This window comes from Adiantum capillus-veneris, chromosome 7, assembly GCF_014529385.1.
Source record: "Adiantum capillus-veneris isolate H3 chromosome 7, ASM1452938v2, whole genome shotgun sequence".
NCBI lineage: Eukaryota > Viridiplantae > Streptophyta > Polypodiopsida > Polypodiales > Pteridaceae > Adiantum > Adiantum capillus-veneris.
In genome coordinates this window covers 41,431,793-41,441,910 of record NC_140937.1, presented here as the reverse complement: position 1 = coordinate 41,441,910, position 10,118 = coordinate 41,431,793, and the positions used below count along the sequence as shown (strand labels likewise).

Here is a 10,118-nt window from a genome sequence, read left to right as displayed (position 1 = left end):
GACATTCATAGATGACTCTACTAGAAAGGTGTGGGTTTATCTCTTGAAGAAGAAGAGCGACATCTTTAGTGGATTTAGTGGGTTTCATAAGTTCTTAGCATTGGTAGAGAACCAATAAGGTAGAAAGCTTAAAGCTTTGCACAGTGAAAATGGAGGCGAGTACATATCCTCCGAGTTAAAGGACTTTGCAGTAAACAAGGCATTAGGAAGAAGTTCACCATGCCTTACACACCTACCCAAAACGGTGTGACTAAAAGAATGAACAGAACCATTCAAGAACGGGTCACTTCTATGTTGTCTACGGCCAACTTACCTCAAGAATTTTGGGGAGAAGCTGTTACTATGTTTGCTTACTTGATCAATTGGTCACCTAGTACACCACTAAAGTACAAAGTTCTACAGGAGATGTGGACAGGCAACGAGCCCAATTATGACAGGTTACATATATTTGGGTGTGAGGCATTCTCACATGTGCCAACAGCGCTTAGACAAAAGCTAGACCCCAAATCACACAAGTGCATCTTCATTGGATATGGTGTGGATGGAGAGATGGAATATCGTCTCTGGCACTCGGAATCAAAGAAGGTTATATACAGCTCACAGGTAATATTCAACAAGTCTAAGATGCATAGAAAGACAATGAAAGACATTGAGTATCGCAGAGTACGGTTTGAGGATGTTTCCTCGCTGCCAGTTACATAGAATGTTGGACGTGCTAGTGATGCACCTTCCACCAGTACAGACACACATGTTGCTCCAGAGAGAGTGGAATCTAGTAGTCAGGCACTTCAGAGATCTACTCATACATCTCATGCACCTGAGTGTTTTGAGCCAAGATTAGATGACTTGCTAGTCACTGACTGCAGTGAGCCCACTTGCTACAAAGAGGCCATTGAAATGGACGATAGCGTGAAGTGGAAAGAGGCTATGCAATCTGAGTATAACTTGATCTTAGCAAAGGAAACTTGGGAATTGACAAATCTACCTAAGGGTAAGTAGGCATTGCCATGCAAATGGGTGTACAAGAAGAAGTATATCACAGATGATCCGGAGCCTAAGTATAAGGCTAGATTGGTTGCTAAAGGGTTCAAGCAAACGAAAGGCGTGGATTTCGATGAAATCTTTTCTCCAGTGGTCAAGATTACTACATCATGCATCTTATGCTTGGTCTAGTAGCCATTGAGGACATGGGATTGGTCCAAACGGATGTGAAGACAACGTTTCTTCATGGGGATCTTGAAGAGGATGTCTACATGAAACAACCAGAAGGTTTTGCAATAAAGCTTGACAAGCCAACATGGGCAGAACTGGTGTGTAGACTCGAGAAATATTTGTATGGATTAAAGCAAGTCTCACGGCAATGGTACATGGCAAGTTCGATAAGTACATTCACTCCCAGAGTTATGTACAGAGCCAAGAGGATCATTGCTTGTACACAAAGAGGTTGAATGATGGTTCTCTCATAATTCTGATTTTGTACGTGGATCATAAGCTCATAGCCAGGAAGTCAAAATGTGAGATTGCACTTCTCAAGGATGCCTTAAGCAAACAGTTTGCTATGAAATATTTGGGCGATGCACATCACTTTCTTGGTATGTGTATCAAGAGAGATTGCAAACGTGGTATACTTGAACTTTTGCAAGAAGAGTATATTCAAAAGGTCTTGCAACATTTTAATATGCAAGGGGGGAAATCATTGAGTACCCCAATGGCAGCATACAAAAAACTTAGCAAACATGATTATCCCAAATCGGATGTTAAAAAGCCAGAGATGGCAAAGGCACCATATTCCTTGGCAATTGGAAATCTTATGTTTGTCATGGTTAGCACACGGCCAGACGTTGCATATGTAGTGGGATGGTCAATAAGTTTATGGAAAATCCAGGCAAAAAGCATTGGGAAGCAGTGAAGCACATCTTGAGATAGATCAAGGGCTTAGCTAGCAAGTGCTTACTCTTTAAGAACAGTGATGCATCCATTATGCGGGTTGTGTGGACACTAGGCGATCCACATCTGGCTATGTTTTCTTGTTTGCTGGAGCGGCAATTTCTTGGAGATCATGTATCTAGAAATTCACTTTGTCTTCCACCAGTGAGGTAGAGTAAGTTGCAATTCTAGTTTGAGTAAGGAAGCTGTGTGATTATCTCGTCTAGTGGGCGACCTTGGTATACACCAGACTCCACTGCTACATTGCGACACTCAAAGTGCGATTACGTTAGCAAAGAATCCCATGTTTCATTCCAAATCAAAACACATAGAGGTTAAGTATTATGTGGTACAGGTTATTTTGGCTAGCAAAGTCATTGAGCTAGACAAAGTTCACACGGATGAAAACCCAGTGGATGCTCTAACTAAGAGCTTAACCTCAGAGCGGCTTGCACATTGCATAGAGATGATGGGCATAGGGTGAAGCTACAGTCATGCTTCACATTTGTATAGTTGTACATAATAGCCCCTACATTCTTTAGCCACTTGGGCCACGTTGGCATCCAAGTGGCAGCTTGTTAAGTTTCAGGCCCCGTGGTCGGTGTGGTCGGCAACCCGCCCATTACATTCTTGCTTATATAGAAAATAAGAAGAGTGAAAAGGGTTCTTCTCACAAGCTCCACCACATCCTGTGTATGCTCCTCATCCCCTTCCCCTTCTCTCCTTCCCTCTCTTGCACTCACCGCACAACGGATCTACATTCTACACAGAATTTTTCACATATGATAGCAAGATCTTTGGACTCCAGGTGAGCATCAAAAAAATCAGATATAAATCTTACTTGAAGACGATCAAGCCACCGGGATTCTATTGAGCCCACCCAACACATGGACTAGTCATGTTTGGGATGACATGGATGCGGAGGGGGGAGTGTTAAGTGGAGGAACATTGAGAAGAATCACCCATTTTTTGTAGTATTTACTTTTGATAGATATGTGGGAATGTGCCTCTCGAGAGGAATGTATAAAAGTCAAAATTTTGTAACCCTGAAGAGACTTTTTAATCAATCTATTGTGTTTACTATGTGTCATGAATGTGTGACTGAGAGAGAGAGAGAGAGAGATGTCTTATCTCTTCTTTGCACGTGTTACGGAGTAGCCGTTGCAATGGAGACACCACCAGTGAGTTAGCAACGGTGAGAGCTATGCACCAACGCCAAGCTTGTGAGTTTTTGGTTCTGTCGCGAGGCGAGCCTCCACGAGCTTTGGAGTGAATTATCTTGCAAATTGTGTGTCTATTTTGAGATTTCTATAAATTAGTAGAATCACGGTGAGAAGAGCTTCACATAGGGATAATGCATGTTGAGAAGATCTTGATTTAGATAGCGTGATTAGCATTGTAGGTTTTATTGCATTCACAAGCACATAGGATTTCTGGGTTTGATTTCCTCGAGTAGTGATTGTCCTTAGAAGGTCAAGTAGGTGTTTGACAACCATCTATTTGCTTCCACGCGCCTGTGGGTTGAGCTACGTCCTTTGGCCGACATTTTTGTATGTTGATTTAGTTCTTGTTATGCTAGCGTCTGCTCGCGGCATATCCGCCAACACCTAGGAAAATTCAAGAAGCGAAGCTAACAACCGACTACAAAACCTATGGACAAAGCCGACGATCGCCCGTGAATTGCTTGTTGCAAGACCTCGGCCACCCCCCCCCCCCCCCCCCCCCCCCCCCCACTACTAGCACCTCTAGCGCTAGCTCCACAACTCTCTGAGCCGATTCTCCCAAATTCTTAATATGTATTCATGTGTCTTTTTTCAATTAGTTAGTGATATTATGGGTGAAATTTAGGGAGGGAACAAGCTTCTAAAAGATAGTGATTTTAAGAGTAGGTTGGCAAGCATTGGCCAAAGCCTAGATGGAAGGCAGTCGTGAAGAACATCTAGTGCCCACAATGGCCACGCGCAATGAAAGTCTTTCTATGGAAGGTACTATGGGGAGCCCTATCGACTACAATGAAGACTTGTTCGAGGGGAATTGGTTCAGACAGATACTCGCAATCCAGAGCCTTGCAAGGAATATCTACAAATGGGTTTAAAGGACCTCGAAGATAGGATTTTTTAAGAATGTTCTCTTTCTGGGAGGGAAGGTGTTTAAGATCCAAGTGCTCCTTATCGTAACAAAAATTGTTAGATTTTGTTACTTCAAACATGTTTGGAAGGCTAGAAACTGTCAGTTCTTCGTGATGCCATGGACACAACTAAGTTCGCAGAGATAATACATGAAAGCAAGGGTGCGATTATAGCCATGGGAAAACATGTGAACATTGATGAGTGGAACTAGCTGGTTTGCTTGGGTAAGGGAGTGGGCCCCCTTTCTATTGTGGGGTGGTGCCCATGTCAACTGATGTAACTATGGCATGTTGAAGATGTCATGGCTCGGCACGAGCATGGCAAGAAATGGTATTTTTTGGTTTGATAATGCAATTCACTCATCGTTGTGAGTATTGCACCAAAAAAAAAGGCAAGTTTAACCAATAAGAATGTAAGTTTGAAGCTCCCTTTTTTGGTTGAAATGCACGTTTTCCTTTTAGTTCTTTTTTGAAAGAGTAGTTTTCCTTTCCCTTTACGTGGACCACAGATCAAGCATGTATCTACGATTCGTATGTATTTACGATTCTAGAAACATTTTTTAGTTGGAATCTCACCAGATGATTTCCTTCCAAAGGAAATGAAAAGTGCATGGAATGTGTACGTCATATCCCGAGGTGGAGAGAATGGCGACAAAGGAGGGGGGGAGGTGTTGCACGGCAGGGCAGGGGCCAAAATTTTTTCTTTTCCAATCACTTTAAAGAAAATCCAATACCCTCGAAGATACCCTTGTTAGATTCCCTCATCCCCTCTCCCCTTGCATGTGCTCCATCCTCTACTACCTATGGCTGTGCACTCTGTGGCTCATTGTGATAGCACGCACTGGTTGGCAAACTCTGCCTACAGACTCGTGGTCTCCTTCACAACATCAGTCTAGATTACTGAGAGAGAGAGAGAGAGATTCCTGTGATAGCCTCTCACCACACACTTGCGGACACAAGTGTGCCTTATGATTGCACAAGCGAGTGAGGCAACCTGCTTCTTGAATCCTGAGGGAGAGAGAAACCTCTGCATCCTCTTGGTTTAACCGCGCATGTGAGAGATCTTGAAAGAGAGACTTCGATGGTTGGCGCCTGCTAAGAGAGACATGCCAACTCCTAGTTTAACAAACGTGGACTACAATGCTGCATCGTTAATTTTATTGATCTCCAGAGTTTGCAAGAAAAAGATGTGGCATAAAAGTATCTCAACAGATTCATACTAATAAGGAATTTTTGAAATCGTGGCCACATACCATACTAGCTCAACCTTTAAAGAAAACCATTTTTTAAATTCCTTGATCCCTCTCATGACTCCACCACTTGCCACTCGGACCTCGCATGTCCTTGCCTTGGTCGCCAGAGCCGCCCCTTGATGGGAGTCTCTTCTCCCCCTTGGGCCCTTGTAATCAAAACAAGAGAGAGAGGTTCTCAGCATCAAGCATCATTTCATGCAGGAAGGGGAGAGAGAGAGAGAGAGAGAGAGAGAGAGAGAGAGAGAGAGAGAGAAAAGAGAGAGAGAGAGAGAGAGAGAGAGAGAGAGAGAGAGAGAGAGAGAGAGAGACTCTTTGCCCTTGCGTCCTCCCTATCCTGCACCCATGGTTTCTCCCCGTAGACATACAACACCTATGTTCCCTCTCCTCTCCCATTGGCATGAGAGAGATAGAGATAGATAGATAGAGAGAGAGAGAGAGAGAGAGAGAGAGAGAGAGAGAGAGAGAGAGAGAGAGAGAGTGCCAAAGCTCCATGTGTGTGTGTTGCATGAAAAAGATTGAATTGCCATGTAACTAAGTCTACAACTTGAGAGAACCTCAACAGAATCTTGTTAATTCCACCATTTCCAAGATCATGGCCACACACTTAATGAGATTGGGGGAACCTACTGGCTCTATCTTAAGAATATTCAATTCAATACCTGAATAAAATTTCATGCTATCTCTCCTAAGGTTATCCTGGCTTGTCGCTTTTGTTGCGTCCCCCCCTCTTGTCTCCCTCAGCTCATTACATCTCCCCCCTCACATCTTGCTCCCAGATTGGCGAACGACCTCACCTCCGGTGCCCCAACCCATTCTGAATCGAGCATAAGTTGGATCCGTGAGGGAGGAGTCAAGCCCAATTGATCTTGGAGGGTCAAGTACCATGAGAAAGGACATTACAACAGCCGGTGCTTGCAAGCCATGCATTCCCAAAGGCCAGACATGCATGAGTTAGACTGCAGTTCTATTTGATGAGAGAGAGAGAGAGAGTGCACGTCAACTTTTGGAAAAGAGAACTAGTCTTGCTTGGTGGGCCTTGCTGTATTATGCAAATTGACATTTAACATCGTGCACTGAATGAAACAGAAGCATGACTAATCTGGCAATGGCGACACTGTATGAAAGAGATATATACATTTGAGAAATGCTATTTTTTTTCTAGAAGAGACAGAATTTAGTGCTTCAATCAATAGAGATTTTAGGATGATTGTAAAATTATTTATTTCATTTATTATTACGAGAGGATGCAAAGTTGTTTTAAAAATGAAATAATGGAGATTGATATGAGTATTTTAATAATGAAAAAGCCAATATAGTTGATGTGAATTTTGCAAATGTGTTATGAAAACAATAATTGAGGAAAGAGAGAGAAATTGATGTTATGTTTTTCTTTTAAATGAGAGGATACAAAATTGTTTTAAATGTGAAGCAATAGAGATTGATATGAGTTTTTTAACAATGAGTGAACCAGACTATTTGATAGGAATTTTGGAAATGGTTTTGTGCACAATAATTGAGAAAAAAGAGAGAAATAGGACGTTGTGTCAGCAGACAGAACATCAGATTTCAATGAGACATGTACAACAGTGGCAAGGATAATTTAGGTCTTTCTTTTTTGTTTCAAAAACATGCATTTCTTGCAGTGAGGGGGATGAGCTTGCACAACATTATATCTAAATGAACTTGTACTACTATGTCTACTGATGAATGTTTTTTCTAGTATACGTGCTACATGTAAATTCTTGGAGATGGAAAGTATCTCAAAAATAAAGTTTTCTTCGAATGGCTGGTAGCGAAGAACGTCGGATCGCATTTTTGAAGGTGGTTATCGAGTGTGCTCTGCCTTTCGTCTTGTGAAATTTTTTGTGACACCTATGTACTTTCGTCCGTTTTGGCGGCTAGTGATGGAGTAGATGGTGTATTCAATGTCCGTTGTTTTTTGCTCGGTTGATTGTCGTGCTCGAGCAGCAGAACTTGAGTCTTGTTGTCCTGTTCTGCACAGCAAAAGCAAGAAAAAAAGAAATAGGATTAGTGCAAGATTGCATGCTAGAACTTGAGGATATTAGAATATATATTCGAGTGAGATATTTGTTAAATTTTTTTCAAGGTGGTGTGACCTATGGGTGGGTTGTCGATGTTGATGAAAGCGTACGGATCAGAACTTCCAAATCGTGCTTTGTAAACATCCTTGTTGTTTTGCCATGTCAGCTTTTGCTCTGTAATTGATGGTGGCTCGTCATTGCATTGTCCCTTTAAGCTTGCAAAGATCTCACTTGCGTCATTGTTCATTGTATCTAACGGGTCCTCAAGCGCGACATCGTAGCCATAGTGCAACATCTCAAGAATGTAGGGCTTTATTGGTGTCTTCAATCGAAGCAAACGATTACCATCCTCGACTGTCATGAGATCCTCGGGCATGTCAATATCTATAGATAGTTTGTAAATGATCTCTTTCATTAGACCTAGAAAAAAGGAGTATTAGAAGGGGTAAACAAAAAAAAAAATATCTTGTAAAAAAGCATGTTTTTATTGTTTATTGTAGATAGCAAAGCAATGAGAAGAAGAAAAAAAAGATAAAATTACACTCATGTTGATGTGTGTATAGAACTAACATGTTGCTCTCTTGATACCCATGCTCTTATTTTGTTCGAGCTGTTTTATGGATCTGTCTTTTAACAATCCCAACTCTGCATAGCAAAACCCTTGATCTAAGCGTCTGGGCGGAAACCTACAAGGTTAAGCAGGTGCATTTGCCTCTCAGTTGGATATTGACGTGGTTCAATTTGGGGGTTTTTCTTTGAGGCAATGTTTTGCTTGAAAAGGGTAACAAGTCTCTGCAAGGTTATACAAATGTGATCAGTATTTTGTGTGCATTGAAGAAACCTAATGTGATATGTTTTATAGAGCAGTATACCTTTGAATTGCTCATTTTGTACTCTTGGTTATCTTTGTTTCCTGGAATGGTGACATGATTAGAGTTCATACTGAAAAAATCAATAGTAGAATTGTGCAGAACCACTGAGAAAGTGGTCATAAGAATTGAGACACAATTAGAGCGCAAGAGAATGCTATAAAGAGTGCTGTGTAAGTTAATGATAGTTTCGAAAGATCAACATGGAAGAACTCTTGAGACATCAGTTATATACTTATAGATTATTTGTTACACAGGTGTTGCAAAACAAAGTCATATGAAAAATTTGTGAACAATTAGAATACATGATCAACTAGCCACCAAAACTTTCCTAATGAGTTTTGTGTATATTTGACAAAGTGACATCTTTTTCTCGATATAATGAATGAGAACAACGATACATATAAGTTGACCTTCGGTGTTATGTGTTATGGCATCAATAGCACATGTTGCACCATTTGTTGCACCGATTGTTAAGTCGATGTTTTCAGTGATCATGCAACGAGCCCCAATTGCGATCGAATCCATCTCGTTGAACTTAGGGTCTAGGAGCCATTGCTGAAGTACATTTATGTTACCTGCGATCGTCTTCAAGTCAACTTTTGTAATGTCAGTTTGATTGTACAACTTATTCAAGGCAAGGTTGTTGTAGTGTTGAACGTCTAATCTATGAGTGCAAATTATTGTAGTGGAGTTGTTGATGTAGTCATGCACATGTGTTTCATCTATAATGCATGCACCCAAGGTACAATTGATCTCATCTATGGTTGGTCGTCTTTCACAAATAATGGTCAAGAATTGAAGAAGTTCAGGGTCCGTTGCATGTCGTATGGAGCATGACATCTTGTAGAAAGTTGTATGCAGCCAGTGCATCGAGCTTGTGATATGGCATGCATCACAAAGCTCTCGTGCGTGATTACAAATTGAGGGCAACTGTGCAAGGTTACCAAGCAAGAGAACACATTTGTTGTTGAAGGGGTCTGTCAATGTACTGCTTGTTACGTTGACAATTTGTCTTATAACAAGGTCAAAAGTGGTCCGTGTTAACATAGATAGCTCGTCTATGATTATAATATCTGCCTCTTTTATGTCCAAATATTGCTCATCGGTCTCGTGAATAGAGAGGGGATACTGTTGATTCCTTGTTGGTATCTTGAACTGATAATGGAATGTAGATGCAATGCTGCTAAGTCTTGTTGCTGCAGCTCCGGTCGATGCAGTAAGTATGACACTCATGTTTCGTGTGACGTACTCATATGTCAAATATCTAATAAGATGTGTTTTTCTGCTCCTTGGTGTGCTCGTGACAACATGCAGGCCATTCTTGGCATTCAACAATTTGTTGTATATATTCAACTGTTCTATTGTGAGTTATGAGTCATTGACAACAGCGAACTCCTTCAATATGGCTAGTGACTTTACTCGATGATGGTCCATGTCTGGGTCATTATCTGTTGAAGATGTGATTGTTTCATTTACTCTTTGCAATGCAGTTTTTTGAAGTATCATATGGACAAGCTGATCGATTTGTTCATTGACTAGCATGTTTCTTTGTGTGTACTCTGTAATGTACATCTCCAAGTCCTCGTTGCTTTGGATCAGATCCCTTGTCTGACACTCTACGAAGTAAGAGCCCGTTGTATTATCAGGATAGAAGCTCGGTCTCTCTTCGGAAGCGTACTTGACGTAGCAAGATGTTATAGAAGAAGGCCTCCATGTGGTGTCCTAGATGGTATTCGATGAACCTAACCAGTCTTTTATGATGTTTGATGGCATGGTCATAGTTGTCCACCAAAGGTGTAGATTCTGCACTCTGCCGCCGACGTTTTTCAACAATGTGGTTTTTGTGGCTCTCAAAGAATTTCAAGTTTTCAAGGGTGGTTGGTCTAGCACAATACAA

The 10,118-nt window shown here is 41.4% G+C and overlaps 1 protein-coding gene across 1 annotated transcript; it reads right to left on the bottom strand.

The window, feature by feature from the left end:
* Positions 1 to 7,132: 7,132 nt before the first annotated feature.
* Positions 7,133 to 8,341, bottom strand: LOC147453738 (uncharacterized). The gene is made up of 4 exons (XM_086516967.1): positions 8,222 to 8,341; positions 8,036 to 8,141; positions 7,425 to 7,769; positions 7,133 to 7,296 (listed from the first exon to the last, which is right to left on the bottom strand). Exons 1-4 carry the CDS (start codon positions 8,339 to 8,341, stop codon positions 7,133 to 7,135), a joined length of 735 nt encoding a protein of 244 aa, XP_086373093.1.
* Between the last annotated feature and the right edge of the window lie 1,777 nt (positions 8,342 to 10,118).

Coding starts and splice junctions, on each gene's coding strand:
- LOC147453738 (XM_086516967.1), bottom strand. CDS start 8,341: ATGACCACTTTCTCAGTGGTTCTGCACAATTCTACTATTGATTTTTTC. Junction 8,142..8,221: donor ACAAAATGAGCAATTCAAAG/GTATACTGCTCT, acceptor ATAACCTTGCAG/AGACTTGTTACCCTTTTCAA. Junction 7,770..8,035: donor GCACCTGCTTAACCTTGTAG/GTTTCCGCCCAG, acceptor CCTTTTTTCTAG/GTCTAATGAAAGAGATCATT.